At 36.6% G+C, this 23,733-nt stretch overlaps 1 protein-coding gene across 17 annotated transcripts in view; it reads right to left on the minus strand.

Annotated features, from left to right (window-relative positions):
- SLIT2 (slit guidance ligand 2) overlaps nt 1-23,733 on the minus strand; it is a 266,644-nt gene that overhangs the window by 82,584 nt on the left and 160,327 nt on the right. For all 17 annotated transcript variants that reach the window (XR_008746100.1, XM_055797553.1, XM_055797550.1 and 14 more), the window contains exons 6-9: nt 21,580-21,651; nt 17,416-17,487; nt 14,547-14,710; nt 12,061-12,199 (exon numbers count right to left, since the gene is read on the minus strand). Coding sequence is in view for 16 of the 17 variants with exons in the window: in XM_055797553.1 (XP_055653528.1) it covers nt 12,061-12,199; nt 14,547-14,710; nt 17,416-17,487; nt 21,580-21,651 (447 nt within the window). In the remaining variant the exon portion in view is untranslated. The remainder of the gene's footprint in view (nt 1-12,060; nt 12,200-14,546; nt 14,711-17,415; nt 17,488-21,579; nt 21,652-23,733) is intronic.

Consider the following 23,733-nt stretch of genomic DNA (forward strand, 5'->3'; position numbering starts at 1 on the left):
GCTACTCTTGGCTCACCACAAGCAGTGACTTGTCACCTGCTCTCATTGAGCAGACACACTTGCTTGAGAATCGCACTATTATGAGTCCAACAGTGTGGCAGGAGTACTTAGTACCTGTTAAACAATACATTGATTTACACCCATAAATTTGCCACTAAAATCTAAGTGAAGGTTTTTAACTAAGAATACTTTTCACAGGTGGTTACTGCTTACTAGACATGTATTTAGCAACAGTAGTAGTAAATAATGAATTGACATTCAATTGACAAAGAATCACCAAATAGTGAAAAGTCAGTAGCCATAGTTTCGTTTACAGTAACTTCACTCACATCATTGCTGAGGGAAAATTATCAGCAGTGAAAAGCCATATGTGAAAATAAAATGTAAGAGTAACACCACCTTTGGAGTGTGGCACAGCTGTCAGAGATCTATGAGGGTTTTTCTGGAAGAGCTACATGGGCTTTCTCCAGCTTCCCTTCATGCTGTATGAAATATTCATTTATTCCATGCCTGAGTTATTTTCTTTCCCTTGGCAGAGTCACAGAGGTCCCTCAAGGTGCCTCTTCTACTTCAATACCCACCAGAAACTTGTACAAAACCCCAGAGGTGGAATGGTGTTCATTTGGGCCAGTATCTACTTCCAGTGTCTCTGGAAACCAGCACTGGTTTCACACATTTTTTGTCCAGTTGTTTTCTGTATCTCTACATCCTCTTGACTGTTGAAATTGTCCTCTGTCCTCTGAATTTAATTAGTTTTTAAAGACAGGACACAAGGGCATGAAGAAAGCCAAAGATGTCAACAATGGCAGCACAGAACACATACTAATAAAGAACAGATTAAATATTCTACCTACTGTCTGACAACTAAAATAAGAAAGAACAAAAAAAAAAAAAAAAAAAAGGCATAAAGCCACATGATTTACCAGTCATTTTCAGATTAGGAAGATACTTGAGTAGGAGCATGACAAATCATTTCGCTTGCGTATTAAGCAGACGGGATTAGCTATCAAATTAGCAAAACCATCTATTTTTGAGGCAGTCAAAAGGAATATCAAGTTTTGCCTGAGAAATATTAAGGTAGGAATCCCCAATATAAGTTAACTGTAATTCAGTGAAATCTGCATTGGCAAATTAAATATATTAAGGTAAAGAAGTTAATACCTCAATAGAATACCCTTTACCCATTTTTAATTTGTTTCACATTTATTCAATACATTGCCTCACAGATAATGCATTTTTCATTATTCACATGTAATTATCATGTGTTTATATGTATATATCATATGAAATAAGATTTTAGCAAATTTCTATATTTTTGATAAAGCAAACCATTCGGTTTTATATTGCAATGGACATACAGTTTTTGCTAAGAAATAATGACCTTCCCAAAGAAAAATATATGGAGAGAATTGTATTCACATCATTGTTGCCACAGCTGAACAGTCTAAACTCACTGTCACTTACAACATGGAGCAGCAAGTCATAAAACCTTTCTAGTAAAATTATGAAATAGTATTAGGATTATTTTCATGCAAAGATTTTCAAAGTTAACAGCTATATTTGCATTAACAGACTCAGCAGGGCCGGGGATGGCATTTAAAATTAGGTGCTGCAGAATGTGGGAAAGTTCAGTCACAGTGTATATTGATACAACAATTTTAGTTTCACGTCAGCTATTTTGCACCGGATATTTCCATTTCATTAGGAACCTTTTTTGGTCCTCCTCCCTATGTAAAGCCATACTCTTATGAATTCTTTTGAACAAACTTCTAGGGAAAAGATAAGCATATAACTAATACATTATAACTAATAATAATGTATATAAAAGTCAGGTAGTCTTATTTGAGGTATATATTTCTGGACATAAAAGTGCAGTAACTTTTAAGCAAAACAGAAGCAAGAGCTCTATATTTCACTGAAAAATCAGAATGCCTCTCCAGTCTACTGGTAAATAAATAAATAAATTTGAATATCAAGTCCAGTGCGTTAGTCAGGAATGGCCTTATAAACCTTTGGAAAGGGAAGAACATATGAGAAGATTTGAAGAAAAGTGTTCATGAAGTACAGTCGAAGAGAAGCATATAAGAGAAGAGTTAATTTTAAAAACATGGCAGCTATATGAAGTTGCTCAGAAGCTTGGAATGTTAGATTAAGAGCTGAGAAAATATTAGCCAGATCATGGAAATTTATCAAAGAGGCATTTAGGAAATAGCAATATCTCTACAAGGTACTTACTTATGTACCTTTACTGCACTATATTTCAATCCACCAGTTTCTGAAAATTCAAAAACTGGCACATTTTTCTGGATTAATACTGACCAAAATATGTATCAGTATTCATAAGCAACTGAATACTAAAATAATTATTTTAATTTTTTATCCATAAGTAGACATCATCTTTTCACTTGACACCTCCATACACTGGCAGTATTGCATGTTGGGAATTAAAAAAAGATTTTGATCAATCAGAAAGGTTTCCAAAAGAGCCATAAGAATAATTAAATGGCTGTGAAACATTTTATAGTGAGACTAAAGAGATCTATTTAGGGTAGCATCAGAAGTTTAACATGTATTTTCTGGAAAAAAAAAAGATAGATACAGTTATAGAGGATTCTTGCAGCCTACTAAAAATCTTAACAATACATACTGAAACAAGACCAGTGACTACATATGTATACGTATAAATAGAAATCAACTTGACAAAACCTTTCCAGAACTTCACTGGATGTGCAAGACTTCTGGCTAACACCCTAACTGCTTAAGAGGTAAACTATATTTATGAGCTGACATTCTGTCTAAGTCCTAAAAAGACCAACATTTTGATTTAAACTAGAGAGCAGGAACAAGCACAGACCCTGGAAAACAATTACCAGTTTAGTCTTGTAACTTATTGTATCCTCCCCTCAGCATTCGGACCCATTCCTTACAAGCTGTGAAGACGCAGCGTTTGCTGTCATTTCCGTCAGGCTACCTTAGATAGCCAAATCACACTTCGAGCTGCTAAAAATAGAGAAAGCTGCCTTATCTCTGACATTTCAGAGATTTGCTGCTATATGAGTCTTTGAAGCGTCTTCAATAAATGTGTCTAAATCCTTCTCAGGTTACTTTTCTCTGTAAAGGGTCATTCTTAGAAGCATCTTTGCATCTCAGTGTAAGAATCTCTCTGTTCAAAAGCTATTTGAGGCTGTACTTTCAAATTTTAGCTAAGGATGAATCCTAAAAAACAACAGAAATAGTGAAACTGTACACATGCCAAGCTTAGCTTGGAAAGATACATACATGAGCTCCCAGTTCTCAATTAAAATTCTGCATTTATGCAAATCACTTCCCCAGTTTCTGCAGTGTGATCAGGTCACTTGTCACTCTATCTTGGTTAAGTCCATCTATTAAGTTCAGTTCTCTCAGATCTAATTTTGTTTCCACTCTTTGCCTTCTTTTCCCCTTTGCTTTGCTTTCCCTTTTGTTTGTTCCCCTTTCTCCTTTACTATAATTTGAGTGTTACTGTGAGAGGCGGTCTCAGGAATTTTTAATCCTGCTCGGTATCACATGGCTCACAAAGTTGTAGTCGAGAGCTTGGCATAATACACAATCACTAATCAACAGACTTATGAAAACAAAGTATGAGGGAGAATGAGATGGAGGAAGATGAAAACATGAAGAAAAATAGTAGAAACTAGGAAGGTAAGATCAGACGGGTCTGAGGGGACAAATTAGAAAACTCAGGGGAAATGTAAATAAAGTCAACATGAAACAACCATACAGGTTCTAATTTTGGCATTCCAACATTAGAAATCTCCATTTGCAAGAAAGAACAATTTTATCTTGAAGGCCACAGTAATTAAGAAGTCAGTGACTTTTCACTACACTGGATTATGAAGGTTTACTGTTAAAATTCCTTACTCCTGTATGGCTTTTTCATGTCATGTATTACATGAGGGTCTTTTCTGCCCCTTACAAAGACTAAAATGATTTATACAACTGTTGCTTAGTTAACAGTGGCAACCCTCCAGTTACCCTCCCCTCCAACAAACCTTTCCCCTCCCCAAAATGGCATCATAGTGACTGTTATCCTTCAAAAAAAGAAGGAAATGTAATTAAGTCCTTCCTTTGATTACTTAAATGTTTTTAATATAAACAAAAACAGAGGAAAAACAATCACTTTAATTCCATGCATTTTTGCTTAAATAGTCATTTATACAAAGCTGTGGTCATCACAGCAAGTAATTCTATCCCTGCCCCCCTCCCCTTTAGAAGCATTTTTGCAATCATTTACTGCAATTGTATTTTGCAGTTGTATTTATTTTCTTTTATTCATAATACTATAGTAAGGAAAGAGGTTTTAGAACCACTTTGACCGGTAGTTCAAGCCACAGAAGAGAAGAGAAAAATCAGAAGAATGTAAGAGCAGCATTTTCACGAGGTAGTCTAGCTCATTAATGGCTTTTTGGCCTCTTCTTTTGAAATAAAAGCCTGTCACTTACTCACACCATTCTGAGAGAAGGTACCAGTACAATTAACAGAATTGCTGCTCGGTCGCTATTTGTAAGGTTCCTGATAGTCTGTTTGAACACGTGCCAAAAAAGTCTCTATTCAAAGGGACCCAGAGTTATTTCTGCCAATCATTCAAAGAATTTTCACACAGAAGGTGAATTCTAAAATGCAACCAAGTGAAAAGAGATTAATGGTGCTGAAAAACTAAAATGTGGAAGGAATGCCTGCATAGAGGCTGATAAATGCTATCGCCATTAGAAAGGCTATACTTTCTAAAACCAATTAAAGTAATAGTTTTGAACCTTAAGAATGACCTTTAATGCTTTTAATATATGAGCTGTATGACAAAGGAGGAAAGCACTAGGTGCATTAGACCACTGCAGTTGGTTAAGCTCAATAGACTGAACATGCCAATGAAAGAGCATCCCATAAAAATTTCTGGAAAGGGGAGAGGTTTAAACAACAAATCTAAATCAATTTAAATTATGATGTTTCTAATGAATGAATAATGTGTCATGCTTTGCTTAAGTCAATGGAAAAAGGCTAAAGGAAGGCACACTAAATAACAAAAGTTGGAAGACAGTTAATACATAACATTTATTGGCAAAGTATTTTACCTCCTGTTTACAATAGAGACATTACAATAATAGAGCTATAGGAATTTTTTTTTAAGTTGCCGAAATGTTTCCTACAGGTCACTAATGGTATGAAAACTTTCCATTTGGCCCAGAGGCAAAGGTGCAGCTACGCACCTTATTAATTCTGTGCTTCCTGCATAATTAGTAGGTACACTAAAACTGGGGAAGTCTTCGTGCTCAACCAGTTATTTTGTTTTTTAAAGTATTTATGTATATGAGGTATTTTTTTCTCAAATAATATCAAATTGATTGGACAGATCTTAAAAAAAAAAAAGCGTAGGTATTCTTATTTAGCTGTGTGTGAATTTATAAGAGGAGAATTAATTTTGCAGGAAGGGTGTAACTGCTACAGATACAATTGTACTAAGTCGATAAAGATTAAGCACTACATTTACTGAGATGCCGAATACTTAATTTTGCTCTGAGTTTATCACACCAGAAAGGAAAAAGAGAGGACACCACAGGCTTTATTCTCCTTCCATTTTCACTGGCAGTTACTTGGAGATAAGCAGTCCTGCTACTGAAGGCATCTTCCCAAGAGGCTCTTGGCAGACAGTGCGTTGCCTGCTAATTGACTTCACACAACAGGAACTGCTAGTTTTAGCCAACTGACTTCTGTACCAATTGAGAAGTCAGACAGAGCAGTATGACAAGACCCTCTCAGCAACACCCTGATGGTTACCAGTAAATCCAAATGCACTGGAATGAAGTAGCATTTTGGCAACAAGCTCTGCTTCCTCCTGCTCCCACCATCACAGAACATTCCTTAACCACTTCAGCTTCCAGTGCAGACTCATTTTTCTCAGTGGTTTAGGCTATCAAACCAAACTCAAGAGACAGGAAGGCCGCAGTACAGTGCAAGCACATACCTCTCCTTGCCAGCTCTGCTACAGAAGCAGTATCCATCAGCAGAGAAGACAGCTCCTATTGTCTTAAAATTTCATCCCAAAACAATTGTCCAGCAGAGCTATCAAGGTGATGCAAAGTCGCAATATCAGTATTAGGCTCTAAACAGAAAGCCTTTTCTTTTACTTTTCCCTAAAAAGCTAACCAGGATCTTTAACGTGCAAAATTTTACTTAATTGAAACTGCCAATAATTAATATTTAAGAAATCCAATATTCCATTTAAAGGGGTTTTTAGCACATTATTTAGATACAGGGTAATTTATCAACCCCCTTGGGGGGGGAGGGGCTGTGTGAAGCATAGAATTGTCAACATGGAATATGCACTTTAAACCTGCAGTTTAATTATATACACCAGAAGGACAGACATTAATGCCACTTAGATTTTATGCAGCATTGTCCCACATGGACTGACAATGTAATGGATACAAAGTATTTTCATGCGGAAACAGGTCAGCCTGCGTTTTATTTAAAGGAAGTTTCTGTTGAGCAAAGAGAACGAAATCAGCACTTCATAAGGTACTGAGGAGCTGAATGAGGTCAGGCTTTCCACTGAGAGAAAGCATGGAAGAAATGAATGGAGAACATGGCAAAACATCACAAAACCATAAGCATGTGTTGAAGGCAAATGGAAGAATCTCAAGAAAAAAATAATGGATTATGTACCTTCAAAAACTAAATATGGATTATATTCTTATTAAAAGTAACTTTCTATCCATATGAACAAATAGGAGGCAGAAATGGATTGAAAAATGAAATTTCACAAAAATAAGTTGTCAAATTTCAAGCAACTCTGTAAAGGACGGCTGACAAAGTTTGATGTCAGCTTCATGGAAAAAAGTTATTCACATGAGATACAATAAAACAAAGACAAATGGCAGGAGAGATGTAAGCACCAGAGGTGTTTGTGAAACATGAAGTCGGCTGAAGTACATGACAGGCTGGTAGTATTCAGAACTGGATTCTGCAAATACAGCCTATAAACAGGTGACAACATTGTAGGGCAGATAAGTCCAAAGTAAGGGAATTGGAAAATATGGATCTTTCAAATGTTCCTGTCAATGAAGTATGTTTAGAAAATCAGACAACATTCAGTTGAGAACGCAGAAAAAGATTGGCAAATATGGAAAATTACTGAAAAGATTGGACATCATCTGGCACATGTAAAACAGAAATATAATGCCAATTTTCTGTTGGTGTGCACAAGACTCTGGTGATGGTAGTATTATAAAGATGAGTGAATAATTAATAATATGGATATTAAAGCCGGTACATCCTTCAGAAAACAACAGGGAACCAGCACATTTCTTTTTCCCTCTCTCCCTGAGAACTGGCGAGCTCCTGCCAAAGCATGTGCTTAAAATGCTGATTACGATAATAAACTCATGTGTGTGTGAACTGTGTAATGGTGGTGGAAATGCAGTGCTCACTGTGACATTCTGCCTTGCATTCAGCAGCTCCTTGGCATTCTTAATGCTGCTGTGACAGCATGGTCTCATCTCTTCAAATATTTAGTCAGCTACCATTTTGGCATACTGACAACATTATCACATAAGGAGTAACTGAAAAACCAGATTATTTTATGGGATACAATCATTCTTTCTAATCTAATCTCAAGGGGCTGCTATAAGCAACTGTTGTAAAGTACTTTAAAAATGAAGCTTTAAAACACTGTTTATTATATGATAACAATATAGGAATGTCAAAATCTTTCTGCATGTTGAAGTTAGTTGAAAGCAGAGAAGACTAAGAATTTCACAGAGCAGCTTTAAAAAATAACATAGATTCAATGTTCAGAAATGTCTGTGGATGGAATAATAAGATTATGTCTATGAACTTCTGGTTCCTGACAAAACTGTAAGAGCTAAGAAAAAAGGCCCAGGACTCTTCATGGATAATTCAATGGAAAACACGGTGCAACATGTACTGGCAGTTAAAGAAAGCAAGTAAGGATTAGGTTGCAAAACACAAAGGAAAGAAAACTAAAATTCCATTAATATAAAGTGATGGTTCACTACCATCTGGAATATTACATCCAAGTCTGGTCATTGCAGGCCAAAAAAAATTTTAAAAAAAAACAGTTCAGAGAAAAAGGAGGAGATTAATTAAAACATGGAAGGTTTGGAATCCAAAAAGATCAAATGCACTTGGAACAGTTAGTTTAGAGAAGAGATGAATCACAGTGGCATGCAAAACAGAAGATGGCAGGACGAATTATGAACCTGAATGCATTTTCCCTCCCTCCACAAAAACAAAGGAAAATTAATGAAATTTTAAAAGACTATATTTTAAACTGAAAGGTTTTGAGCACAACCCCCTCAATCAAAAAAATTCTTAGCTTAAAATAACATGAAGATTAAGAACACAGTAGCATTTAAAGCAGACGATGTTTCAAAGAAAACCTTTTTTTCCTGAAAGCTATGCAGATTTTCAGGTTTCAGAAAATGAACCAACACACACGTTGGGAGCAAGGAAAATATTTGTCCTATTGGTGTTTTACTTCTGAAGTTGTATACTGCTGTTCCCAAAACATTCTTCAGGGACAACTGATGTGGCCAGGGTGGACTTCTGGTTTGATCCAGTCTCGTAGGCTTCCCTCATTTCAATAATGGTAAAATCTTTTTTATTCCATAAACCACTCATTCTCTTATCTATCTATCATTCTTTTTGATGCTAAGACGGTGAATATACCTGCCACCCATAACAATAATAAAAGAACTATCACTCATTATTTTCCTCACATCAAAGCAACCAGTACAGTGTAAAGCTTTCCCCATACAACCATTAAAATATATTTGTCAAACTGCAACTCCTCTTCAAACTATTGACAAGGAAGCAGCAAAGATCACGCGATTCTCATAAAATACTCACAGAATCCTGTACTCTAATTCTTCGACTCAGTTTTTCCATGATTTTCAGAGCCTTTCATGTGTCTTACTTTATTTCTTTATTTTCCTGTACCTTTCTCTCCTTACCTTCCACTCAGCTGGAAATTTTTGTTCTCACTGTACAGTAAGTGCAGCCTACCACTGGCTCAAATCATATCTCAGCCCTTCTGTCTGCTTTACTCAAAATGTCAGTCAATCACTAAAGTTCCGTTTTCTGGTCACACTGGCATTCACTGGTATGTGTCTGTTTAATATAAACTAATTAGTAAAGTTTGGCTTTCTAATGTTTTATCTCTTCTTGCACCCACTTTTGAATAAATGTACGTTCACATGTCTTATGGCATCAGTGTTGTTATTTAAGTGTGCAAAAGTCTGCGATCTGCATTATATTTAGCCAACATTACAAACTAGATAAAATACAGAGAGATAACAGGTAGTTTGCGCTGTATCACTATCAACTATATACACTGTAGCATAGTATAGATACTGTACATATTTATATGAGCACACACATACATATTTATCTATATTAATGGATCAGAGATCTCAGAATGTGAAAAGGCCTCACTCTGGAATTTGAACACTGCCTAGCCTAGCAGGAATCACTGAGCTTCAGTTTGCAATCTGTCAAATGCTTAAAACTCAACAGCATTTCTTACATAGAAAGTACAGTGGACCAATTAGCGGAAAGCATCTTTCCTTTCTGTAAATTCCCATTTGCCTTTGCCTTATGCTCACTTCCTTTAACAATGGATTAAGTCAGCTAGTAACTACCACATCCTATCATTTCTTTGGGAGTGATGACCTTTAATAAAAATTTAGAAACACCCTTGCTATCACTGAATTTCTCAAGGAAGTATAGATGTTAACAGCATGTATCCCTACTAAACTACATAGGTCTAGAAGATGATGATGTAAGAATTGGTCTTCCAGTATCTGTAATCACTATTCAGTGCTTAACTCCAGTGGTTAGCAGCAGAAATATTCTGGGGAATGTTTGAGATGCACTCCCTCTTCTTTCCTGCAGTATTTTTCCTCCTCTATGCACACAGAAGTACATATGCAACTAAAAAAGACAGTATACAAGCAATTAAATACTGAAAACAGACTGTGCAGCCTTCCTAGGCACTATGCATGGATTTTCTGAAGTAGTCACTTTATTTGCAAGCAGAGGGATTTTTCTGAGAGGGGTGAAATGTAGAAGAGGTGTTTGTATTATATAGCAGAATGACTGAATTGGATCAGGTAGGGTCAGCCAGGTCAGTATTAACAACAGTAATAATGAACTGACAGATTATTACTCACATCCTAAGAAGCAACCACAGTAGTTCCAATTCTGTGAAGTTCAAAAACACAGGTCAGGTATCAACAAGCCATGAGATTGCCTTAAAATTGATAAGTTCTACTTCCTCTTGTAAAATCTCATTGTGGAGGCCTGTTTTCAAACTTTCAAGAAAATGTACATCCTTATGTACAACAGGATGTATGTTCAGGACACCTCTTCCCTTTCACTTCAGGCATCTGTTCCCCTCACCATCCTTATTGCAAATCCTTAACATAATCTTTTATCACCAACGTGCTCACAACCTTTTTATTCTGAATACTCTCTCCAAGTAATTTACTTCTAGCCAGACCCTTCTCACCAGGTTGTTGGCACAGCTACTCTCCCACTGTTTCCCTAAAGGGAACTCCCAGCCTCCCTTCCTGAACACTGTCTCCACCGTCCCCAGCACAGAGAGATCCTCATGTTGCCAAGTCCTGCTCGTCTTGTCAGAAAGTTGACCTTTTGTTTTAGTTCCTCCCCTGCCCTGCAGACCAGGCAGCAGTAACTTTCCTTCTGTGCTCACACAACCTCTCAGCCACATTGCCCTTGAGGCCTGCAGGTCCTATTGCACCACTGATACAACCCTGCTCTACAGTTATGACATGGTTGTACTTTTTGTAAATGTTTCTGCTGTTTATGTCATGTCACACAACCTTATCAGCATGCATGCTCTTCTGTCCACAGATATATGGTATCAACACAGTGACAATACCACAGATCCCATTCAACCACCTTACTTTTGCCTTCTCAGATTGCCCTCTGAGGGTAACATTTTAGCAGGACACTTATTATGGGTGGTATAGGTTGCTGATCTTTCATGCAAAGATATGCTTCTCTAATAGGGAGTCTGATGAATAGTGACCAAAGGTGGGTGTCATGGTTTAATCCCAGCCAGCAGCTCAGCCCCCCACCAGCCGCTCAGTCACCATCCCCACAGTGGGATGGAGCAAAGAATCAGAAGAGTAAAAGTAAGAAAACTCGTGGGCTAAGACAGTTTAATAGGTAAAGCAAAAGCCACCCATGCAACCAAAGCAATGAGGGGGATTCATTCCCCCCTTCCCACTGGAAGCAGGTCCATCCACCCCCAGGAGAGCAGGGCTCCAGCACGGGTAACCGTGACTGGGGAAGGCAAACGCCATCACGGCCGATGTGCCCCCTTCCTCCTCCTTCCCCAGCTCTACCCGCTGAGCATGGCGCCATACGGTACGGAATGTCCCTTTGGCCAGCCGGGGTCAGCTGTCCCGGCCGTGCCCCCTCCCAGCTGCTGGTGCCCCCCAGCCTGCTCGCTGCTGGGGGGTGAGGGGCAGACACGGCCTCGGCTCTGGGTCAGCGCTGCTCAGCAGCCACCGGCACCTCCCTGAGCCACCAGCGCTGGCTCCAGCACAGATCCAGAACATGGCCCCGAACTGGCCACTCACTGGGAAGAAAATTAACTCTAACCCAGCCAAAACCAGCACAGTGAGCAACCCTGAAGCAATGGAGTTTATAGCCTGCAGTGAAACTCCACTCACTTGCAGAAAAGCAAGAATTTCCAAACTCTTGTAAAACCAACTCAGAATGCAATTTTAACTATGGATTTTGAGTAGCGCATACAAAACTAACCGATAAGAGAACATAAATGTCTTAAATATTTTCATATACCTTCAAATTCCTTTATTACTGTATTGGAATGTATATTCCAAAATTCATACCCTACATAATGCATGAACGTATGATATAAATGAATGTTATATTTATGATATAAATAAAAATGAATACATAGAAAAAAACTGTTTTCTGCAAGTTCATAAAAAAAAAAAAAGTCAGATTACGCACATTTCAGTAATAGTTTCTGGAAGGTTCGTTGGGATCTCAGTGAGGCCTTTCCCACGACAGTCCACAATGTTGTTACTACAGGTGCACGCCGCAGGGCAATGCAAGACACTGCAGGATGGAGCCATGAAGGACTGGTGACCTGCAAAAGAAAAGTTTCTCCTAAAATTGCACAACACAGTCAAACAGTAGTTCAGTCTACCTCAACAGTAAAACATTACATTTTACACTTCCTTAAAAAATTTAGGGCAGAACTGTTAAAATAAACATTGTATCCTACCAGTACTTTTGTATTGCATTAGTTTAAATACCCATATAATAGCAACATGTCGATACAATACTGAGAGATGAAAGACAAATGCTCAGTTACTGTGCTAGAATTACATCATTCTTCAACTTCTTCAGCAACTTGCAAAGTCTTATTAAAGAAGACAGTGTCTTCGCCATTTTTCAGGTATATTTTATTTATTCTGTGGTTTTAAAAGTCAATTATTTATTTAATTTTCATAATCTTGTGTACTATTAAAAATGCATGTCAACAGAAATGAATGAACTTTGTTACAAAAACTGAAGGTGTCCTGCTAGTTATGATCTGTTCTCAATTACTTATTTGAGTACAGTCCTTCAGTTACATATTGGTTACAGATACTTTTGGAATTATGACATTTTTATTTAAAAATAAATCCAACGTTGACTTCACAGCTCATACTCTCACTATCTGTGTTAGCTCAGCAGACTTCTTGCTCCCACACTCTAGCATTCTTATTAACTCAGGTGTCTAATTTACACGACTTCCCTGCTCCCCTCCCCCCAAGCTCTTGTGCTATATGTCAAACTTGGCATTTATAATTGTATTTAAAAATAATCTTATCATATTTAGGTATGTTTTAGAAAGTAAACAACTTATTATATTTTCCTGCAAATAGAAAGATTGCACATTTTATAATATATGAATGCACTCTTTCTTGTATCAATTTAATGATACAGAATTGCTGTTTTGTAATGATACAGAAAGGCACAAAGAGATGAGAAAGGCATGAAGCCTTTTTTCTTCTTTTTTTTTTGTTAAGGTAAAAAAAGCTGCTGACTGTTTTGAAATTCTCAGGGGAATACAACCTTCTTGACTGTGAAACCACAACTTAATCTCTCTCTCATTACATTTAATGTCATATATTAACATAGGAAGGTTGCATTGACAATGTAAGTTGCAGCCAGTGCTGTTCGTTCTTACAACTTCAAATAACTGCTCATGTTTTAAATTACTGAAAAGGTTAGTCTTTTGAGATAGTAGTTTACAATATAATAACTTGATTTCACATTTATGTATTTGTTACAAAATACAAACAGCTGACAAAAAGTAATAACACATACTACTTTTTCTGTATTAATGGGCAGGAAATATTTCACCTACTTTTCTTTAATAAAAGTACAGTGATCCAGGGAGAAAACATGATTATTCCCCTTCCTCAAAATCAGGGTTATAATGACCAAGTTATAAAACTGTTCTTGATCCTTGGGCTCTGCAGCCATGCCATTTACAAATAAGGTACATGAGGTGATCTTGTTAGGAGCCCTTTTAAGTGTTCATAAAGGCAGAATTAATGGTAAGAATACTGTTAGCATTTGCTATGCAAAGATGCAAGTGCCTTACACTTTGATGTCAGAGGCTGTTTAACAAGGACAAAACATTGTGCTCCCCATAAAACTCTTTTAAAAGCACAGATCTGTGAAAATTTTGGAATACTTGGCAATAGGCTTCTGGGGTTCTGCAGAATATCAGTCAGTAGAAACGACCCTGCTGAATCACTGAAAAGATAGAGAGCTGTATTCCAGCTGTTTTTTAATGGTTTTGAGGAAACTTGAAACAGTAGACAAAGTTTACAGAAAATTTTCAATCTGAGTCTAAAAATATTTAAATAAGAAAGATAAACTTGCCTTCTTCCTCATCTAGAAGATACAAATAAAGGAAAAAAAAATTGAATAGAGAAAATGTGATTAGTAACGAACTGTTAGTCATTTCATTATTTCATATCAGAAAATAACCTGATGCACTAATAAAGCATGCCAATAACATTCAGAAAGTTACTTAGCGATTCAGATTATTTAAACTGCAGAAAATAACAAGAAAAAGCAACAACCTGTAAAGTTAAAAAATAATAATCCCTTATTACTAAAGGCCCTATGTTCTCAGACAGTACACCTTTTATTTCATTTTCTGTATGTCCCCCCCATAATTATACTTTTAGAAGGTTATATAATCTATGTGAATGCATCATTTACACAAATTTTGTAAGGACAGAAGCACACACACACACTCCCCCCAAGATACAAATCACAATAAAAATGATTAGTTTATTTTTTTAATAAACATTAATGCTTGGGTTATGCAAAAGCTAGCAGAACTCAATATGCGGCACTAGCTATCACTGATGAGCTGTTGGTAGGTGTGTTGTAAAACAGGACTTGGTGCATGAATCTGTTTCCCTTACCGCTGCAGACAAACTCCCGTTTTTGGACCTCGGCTACGTTGTGTCCCCGTAGGTGGGACGGCCCCATGCACTGGGTGTAGAGGCCGACCCGTGGCCGCTGCCGCAGCCAGTCGGACAGCCAGGCCAGGTGGCAATCACAGTAGAGGTTGTTGGAGTGAAGACGACTGCATGGAAAGAAACACATCAGTACCTTTAAGCTAGGAAGAACGAACAGAAAAGCAACTAGTTTCCCCAGCCGCCACTTCAGCAAGCAGCTATACCAATTTATTAATAAAAATTGTTAAGTGGGGAATTCATTTTTCACATCTTTCATTGCAAGTCTGGGAGTTAAATGCTAATACTTAAAACTATACAAGCAACAAAATTACTTTTTATTTGTGGTCTAATTAATCAGAAGGAAAAAGAGGACTTCCTAGTAAAGCAAGCTATCTGTAGTTTCTTTTCTCTTGTCTAAAAGCAAGAAGTAAATATACAAGAGCTTGAAAGCTGCCGTGGGAGCCTTTAGTCCAGATCTGTACAAATAGTGAATAAGACAAAAATGCCTCAAGTAAATTGCCCTATAGTGATAATATACTGTCAGAAAAAAAGACTTAATAAAAGATTTTGTTTCCAATTAGATATATCTGTAAGTCTGGCCATTATTAGTCTCTATAGAAACAGCCTGCAAAATCCCTTTAACAAGTCATATTCATTTTCTGCTAATCAAGACAGAGTAATAACTCAATATAAAACACCTTCTTCCACATCCTTTTTCTGATTTCCTCTCTTTTTGTTTAATCACAGAAAGGGGGATTAGCTGCTTTTGGCTCCTAGGGACCTACATTCTAAGCAATGCCTGAAATTAAAAGACCAAATGGCAGCAAGCAATGGAATTAAGTAAGTTGCCTCTCTGTTGGCAGGCTCCGAGACAAGAGCCTTGCCAAATGGCAAAAAGCACTTTGCCATTGACAAAATATCAGACAAATGCATTCACTAAATTAGGTAAATTACTTTCCTCTGACTCTTACTTTTCTCTGGCTCTTACATTTTCTCAAACTACAGAAAAGGATGCCCACAGCTATAAATCAAATCCTTACTCAGAATCATGCATAACATAGTAATGTAATTTTGGTCCTTTTTAGCTGATGCGCTCTACCCTAACCAAATAACTGGAACGGAAGTGCAAGAAAATCAGCGTTTAGACAAGGAGTCGAATTAATCCATTAAAAAAATATCTGTAAAGCAACATGAAATGTGTAACCAACATAAAGAAATGATTTTATTTAACTCACTTCCCCCACCCCCCACCCCCCCATAAACAACTAGAAATTAAAGGCAATGTATTTTCTGTACCAGTTCTTGGGTAGGTGCTTTGCAAATATAGCTCACAATACAGCACACTCATTCAGTACAATCTGTGGCCAGCTGTAGGCAAGAACACCATTGCAAATCAGAACTAATGCCACTGAAATCAATATGGTTATACAAGCATATTCTGACTGCAAATGGGATGTTACAGCTATAATCTAGGACTCTATGTGTCCATTTTCTTTTGTTGCTAATTTGATTCACTGTAATTCGTGGTTCAGAATATAAACTGTATTTGAAAGAGTTACGGACATTCATGTTTTCAAGTCTCAGACCTGAAAAACTGGAATGAAATTCTATTATCAAAATATAACCAAGGACACCAAAAGCCCATGGCCAGCACTGTTTAAGTACCCTTGCATTTGTCCAAATAAGAATAGTTACAATTCTGTTATGAAATCAGCAGGACTACTCACCTGCATGAAGTTTCTTCAGTTATGAAAGGTATGCTATATTGAATAACCCTACTGATATCAAAACAGTTGTGTAACCCAACATGCTTAAAAGAAAATGGGCAGGCTCTTTGTAAAAGTAATTTCTGAACAGTAAGAGCTACTCTTGAACTCTGATAGAAACACCCTGTTCATTTTTGATTCCCACTTCACTGGAAAATCTGTTTGAACGAGAGTCTCCAGACTAAACCTTGATATATTCTGGTTTTGCCAGTCAACACAATATACATTTATTCTTAGTTCAGTATAAACATACAAAAGAAATAACAGCACACTCTATCACTAGCATACACACTCTTTTGACTGTGTTTTGTTTCAGAATGGTGAAGTGTTCTTCTGTGAAAGTCATAACCTCTAAAAATGGGGACCTTATTGTAAATGCTGACACAACTTTAATTATAATAGCACTACCGGATGATGCTATAATTTTATGTTACAAAGAATGTTGGAGAGCCAGTTTAGTTTAATTAGGTCTGCTAGCAATACAGTAATAAAAGCATAAAGATTTCCCATTTATCACATCTGACATCCAATCAAAGATTCTTCCATGTTCCTAAATGAAATGTGACCCATTCAATTGCTCAAAGTAAAACAAATTTTTGACTTTCAAAACCCATGTATTTCCTTCTCTATAGAGCTGTAATATATAACAGAGAATCCCCCCTGCCTTCATCTTCTTTGCTAGAAGGTGATGCTTTTCTGTGACTGAATACAGCACTGTGGAAAATCCAGCTGGGAAAAGGCCATGGAACCATTTTCATAGGCTTATTCATCCCAAATCCTAAAAAAGCTAATGGAAAAGGATGCAACTGCTTTTTTATCACCCGAGCCCGAAGTATCAGCCTTGGGGTCACTTGTTAGCTTTACCTTTCAGAATTAGCCGCCATACATGCACACACAGATTTCATGCTCATCAGCCTCATGATACCTCAATATTTTTTTTTAATTGAGCTTATGCTTTTTTTTTTTTGCCTATATACGTATCTGTAGACCACTGAAAAAAATTGGTAGAGATAAAAATTATATACTGGACCGACAAAATGGCAGCCAGTTTCAGTGGGACTACTTACAATGTTCTGAGTTTGGGCATATGGTTGAAACTTGCCACCGACAGTCGAGTGATGTTGTTATTGTTGAGAGTGCTGCAAATACAGGAAGAAGCATATCAACATGTTACAGTTATATCATACCTACTACACTTTTAAAAAGGTATAGGCAGTGAAGACCTTGGTGTACTGTGTTTAGGGATAGGTATCAGGAAAAAGAACAAGCTTTTAGATATGCTTTTCCTCCCTGTTCAATGCCTGGTAAAACACTATGGTTTGACTGTTTTAATAAACCTAAGTAATATGAGGTCCCAGTAACCTATGATTCACTCAAATGGAGCTTCCACCAATGTTGAGAACATCTAGCAGGGGTCCTCAAACTTTTTAAACAGGGGGCCGGCGCGCGGATGAAGTGGCAGGCAGTCATCTGCGGCTGCTTGGTTGGCGGGGGGTCTGTAAATACCAGGGGCCGGATTGAGGACCCTGGGGGGCCGTATCTGGCCCACGGGCCGTAGTTTGAGGACTCCTGATCTAGGGCATTCAAGCTAAGCTTGTCATCCCGATGTAAAAGCGAGAGTTCTTGGAGAAAATTACTTGATTCTAGGACTCAGTTTTCCCTTTCTAGCTTTTGAGAGTCCATATTTGTTGACAGAGGATACAAATAACAAGATCTGCCTGTTTTTTCAAGATTTTTAGGAAAACAACTATGGGCTGCAATTAGGTTTTATATGGAACAGGATTCCTATAGATGATCCAGAGCTGCATGAACAATAGGGAGAGTTTCTGCTCTACAATGGAAGGAGTCACGAATTTTAATATTTCAGCAAACTAATAATTTAAATTTTAGACAAGATCCCTGGAACTTGATAGCAACTGGGAATAAATCTTAGCCAATTTTTGGTTAGCACAGACCAGTCATACTCCTTAAGTGTAATTTGTAAAGATAATAAGATTTATGAACAATCCTACAGCTAAATATTGCCTTTAGGCGGCAAATAAAACACAAACAAGCTTGACTCCAGAACAAGTGATACAATTTACAGTTTTGACTTAGAACTTACTCATTTGAGTAAAAAAGAGTATGTGCTCTGAGATTTTAAGAATATAACTATGACACTAATAAATAAGTCCTACTGCCCAAACCTTTTTTCCCTTTTGAAACAGTGTTTTACATTTTCCTTTTTTTTTTTTCTTTTTTTTTTCTTTAAAGTGTGATTTATGCTTATTTGGAAGAAACTTTTTAGTACTTTCTGATCCTGAAACACAGAAAGGTAAATTCACAGCACCCCGAGCAGGATTGGTCTATACACCTCCACATTAACCAAGCAGTTAATTACTGCTGTAATGTACTGCATTTCACCTTTGTGTGCTTACTCATTCCATGTCCTAAATGTTTTCTTCACTGTGCATAAGGGATCTCCCCTGTGTGCTCTTAGGGCTACATAAAGAAAGAAGAGAAAAATAAAAAGAAGAAGAAAAAGGGAGAATCATGCCCTTTTTCAAAACAGAACAAAAATGAAGCAAAAAAAATGGCCAAGTGGGTATATCTGCAAAAGGTGTCTTAATGAATAAATGACAATCGGTAAATCTTGGCGGGATTTTCTTACAGTGTCCACATAGTATATGACAGCTCCCACAGTTCTTCTTGCACAACTTCTTACAAGGTTTTAAATCATGTCTTTTCAGTGAAGGGAATGGAAATTAGTACATATTTCCATAGCTGTTAGCTGTTTAAAGAAGGTGTATCTACAAATGTTTTAATTCTCTATTTCAGATGTTTGATGTTTGCCTTGCTATTTTTTATATGTGAGCTATTACTTTACTTTTTGCAAGGGTACAGAAAACTATCAGGAGTAGATGTAAGGGATACATAAGGAATTAAATAATTTTCTTAACTATTTCTGTCTAATGATGAAAATGCTTGACATCAATGGAGAGATATAATTAAAAAAAATTAGCTCGTTTTCTCTATGAGTTACATATGATTGCAAAGAATGTGATGACCGAAAGACTTTTTTTTCATTTGTTAGATACTTTATTTGTTCTAATGTCCCACGGTTTGTTTCCCCACTACAGCAGATTTTCTGTTTAAAAAAAAAAAAAAAAAAAAGAGAGAAAAAGGGTAAATAAAATTTCACAGAAATTCATAGGGAGGATCATAGCTATAATTGCTTTCATCTTTCAGAACTGTCCAGAACTCAGGTTGATTTTGTAATCTTTAACACTAACAGCCTCTAAGATTCTGCAATTATTTAACCAATATATAAGACCTATTACTTTGGTAAACATTTCAAACTGTCACTAAACAGTATACTTGTAGTTTGAAGTAATATACACATTCTGTGCTTAGATGGAATCATTAAGTCCAAATGAAAACAAAATAAGTAGTTTTATTTACTACTCAGTGAATATAGTATGGTCTAAAATTCATATCTTTTATTCTTTAAGCCAAATTGGAAAGGAAGCTGAATTAGATACAAAATCTTCAGTACTGTTTGAAATATATGTCTCCATTTTTAAAAAACTTAAATCTTTACATCATTGCTTATCACATAACATAACTGAAGATAGCAAACATTTATATATTTGAACACGCTAATAGTCTATGTATATTCATTCAGAAAATTCTAATTACCTGCTTTTTCAGTAGACTATTATTTTAACAGTTTTTTTTCCCTTTTTTTCATTCATTGAAATAGATGTGAAAATTTTACCACTGACTTCAAATACCAAGGATTACCTTTTTAGAACACTAAAAATTACAACCATTAACAATGCAGAAAATACTTATTTTTTAAATAGACATTTAACACTTTCACTTGTAAAGAAGATCTTATATTAAAACCCATAATAACTAGATTAAACCATCACTGGGAAAGTTATTTTGTCGTATTTATGAGTTCCGAAGATAAAAATCTCACAGAACATCAGGTTTACTGACAGACCACCAACAATTGATCAACTTCGCAATTAGATGCAATATTGAACCTACAGTACATTTAACATGGATTTATACCAGAAAGTTAACAATAGGCTTGTTATTCTATGATTATGGAGTAAAAAAATAAAAAAATCAAATTTAGCTGTCAGATTCATTCACTCATAAGTAAAACCAATTATTGCTTAATAACAAAAAACTCTACCAGCAGTAGCTCACATATTCTTTAGTTTCTTGGACATACAGACACTATCTATTGCCAAAGAAGCTTCTTCAGAGTCTTAAAAAAACCCACAAAACCAAAAGCAACAAAAACCTGTCCCTCACCCCTCCCAAGTGATTTACCAACTGTGATTCAAAGTAACATGAGGTAACTCACTGATACACAGTCTTTCACTTCTCTTAATGTAGAAAGCCCAGCAAAAATATGACATTTGACTGACAGAGCAGATACTTTAGGAATGTGTCCTGTGCCTCAGATTCTTTGGGAACTGAGACACTTTGCTCATTACAGTAACTATTTTCAGGTCAGGGGTCACTAATGATAATTTTGTTACCTTTAACCTCATTGATGGCTACTCTAAGACGGTGAGAAAAAGTATGCAAAGGAGTATTGCAGTACTAACCTTCAGTGACATAAAGACATTTTTCTAGACATATATATATGTATCTTTTTATTCACATAAAATTTAAAATGTTTTAAAAAAAGCAATTTATGTGGACATGTTAAATATCTTAACACATAACGGTAATATTTGCTAGAAAAATGCCTCTTTGAAACCATCCAGATTGTCAAATATATATATATATATATATAATATTGTTCTTTAAACGGCATCTGAAAGATTAAATTGATGTCAGAGTATACAACAAAGGCAATCCTGAAAATGTCCAGCATTTCTACAGTGATGGATAATTTACAAAATTCATTGGATTCATTAATACTGCCCCCCCCATTTTGAAAGGAAATATATTTTTTTCTTACAGTATCTGCCACCTGCTTTTTTTTTTTGTTTTGTTTTGGTTTGGTTTTTTTAAATTTTGTTTAATGGCTGTCTTGCAGAGTAAAGGAATATCTCTGCCTCTCCACATCTTTTTGCCATTGTATAGCATATCACAGTGGATTATTTTAAGACATCTTTTCACTAGACCAACCTGACACCAGGCTGCAGCTCCTAGATAAGCTTTTACATTAGCACTCCCCAGATACCGAGCTCCCGCTACAAGTAAGAGATACAAGGAATACTTACAGCACTTCCAGGTCACGCAGAGCCCTAAACGCCCCGTCTTCAATACAGCTGATCTGGTTGTAATCCAGTTGTCTGTTAAAGAGATTAGGAAGGTATTCTTAAGGGAGATGAGCGCTGGCAGCGCTGGGTGCAAAGCCAGCCTGCTGAAGGGCCAGCAGAGCTAGGCCAGGCAAGCTGAAACACCCTCGCAAAGACGCTGGTAAGCTTGAGACTGTCACACGGCATGCTGGCCTGGGTGCTGCCACAGAAATCCCTTTTTGTTCTGAACTGTCTGCGCAAAACAGCAGCGCTGGGAAAGCTCCAGTAAATAATAACTGCACCTTATATTAAATGCCAAAGGAATGCAATTTCATTACATCAAGAAAAGCTATCCATTAAAAGCTCTCAGCGTCATCTTGCTGAAACAATTTCATTAAGGTAAAGGACGGTAAATCACTTAATGTCACACACATCCCCTCAGTGACCTAACAGAATCCATTTATCAGAGCAGCCCAGCTGCATGTTAATTCCACCTGCCGTGGCAGTGGCCGGCAGGAGACACAACTTTTCGGGGTCTCTCTGCATGCCTGCATGCCTGGACCAGGTGGAGGTGCAGGGGCACTGCGGGGGTGGGGTGTGTGTGTGGATTTAGAAGAATTGCTTTCTAGAATATTTCTGTATGTAGACAAAATAGTGCCCAAGGTATTTACATACTTGGTTATGTATCTCCTTTAATTCTGCTCCAAATTAAACTAGTATTTCTGTTGTAACCTTCAGTACATGGTTTTCTACGTACTCTGTGCTCTCCACAATTATATGCAGATAGGATGTTGGAATGGAGCACTTGAATTCTGGACATAAAACTCAGCAATCCATCCCATACATTATAAATCTTTAAGTATTAAGTTATGAAAAATTTACATGCTTTTCTGTAAAGAATGTTGTTACCTTTTCAATTCAAAAATTGATACAGTACACACTGCCCAATTAAAAAAGTCTGCTGAAACTAAGAACCATGCAAATAGAAAATCCCAGTTTCTCTGCTGACAAAAGCTTTTCCTATAAATACTGCCACACATCATCTGCATTTCAGTGCATGACTTGCAAAGCAAAAATGATACAACCTCACTTCAAACAACCAGATCTTCTCCAAGCCGATAACTTGTCAGTGTCAGACAATATATATGAGTAAATGTGTATGAACAACACTAAGAAAATGAACAAAATACAAATGAACTCTGCCCTTCTGTCTTCAATTATATATTAGCTAGCAGGGCTAATGAGGCTTTTACTAAAACATTTTCTGCGATTCTTCTGAATCTATGATAACGTTTTACTTTATTAATAAATCATCACACCCACTGTTGAATGTAATGTACCAACTTCTATAAAGTTCTTTAGTTTCACCCATATTTTTCATCTGAATTAATACTATGCAAGAATAAAATATTGTCATAACTGTAACAGTGCCCGTGCTTCTGTGTACTGAAATCTAAATGCAAACTATCATTTCCTGAATATGATATTTAATCATTTTGATGCAATGTTACAGCACCAGTGCTGCAGTGTTACTTTCTCAGGCTCCTTCAATTTTTATTAATGAATTTCATTTAACAATTAAGTTAATAGCCTTTTTTATTTTAAAGAGGTAAAATACATACACAGTAACACTCTCTAACCTCTTGAACAATTTATCAAAGCTATTTAAATTAGTACAATGGCATGAAATGTTACCCTTGACACAATACAAAAGAGAAATTGTTTCCAGACAAATTGGAAAAATCTTTTAATGCCATCAAATTTGCCTAATGCAGTCTGCAGGTTAATCTGTAAAAGGGTGAGCTGTATGTTTGCCCATATCTTATTATCCTTAGCTGTCAATGTATAAATCAGTGCTGACACAGCTTCTTCTAAATCATCCATATTATACACAAAGGAAAATCTTTTAACAGTAGAGAAAGCACTTGAGCAAATCTTGTCCTACACAAACTGAAAGGCAGATTTCTTCCACTAGACTGGCAGCAGTCATGGTGTACCTGAAAACTTTTGGACTTCTTCCCTTAATGAGTCACCATGACCACTACCTTAGTGAAGGGTGAGTTGTTTTAATTTAATCTTCTTACCAGAAAGGTTACTTCGTTTGCACTGAATTAATTAGTTGGGTTTAGTTTGGGG

The sequence above is a fragment of the Falco peregrinus genome, chromosome 2 (genome assembly GCF_023634155.1).
Source record: "Falco peregrinus isolate bFalPer1 chromosome 2, bFalPer1.pri, whole genome shotgun sequence".
Classification (NCBI taxonomy): domain Eukaryota; kingdom Metazoa; phylum Chordata; class Aves; order Falconiformes; family Falconidae; genus Falco; species Falco peregrinus.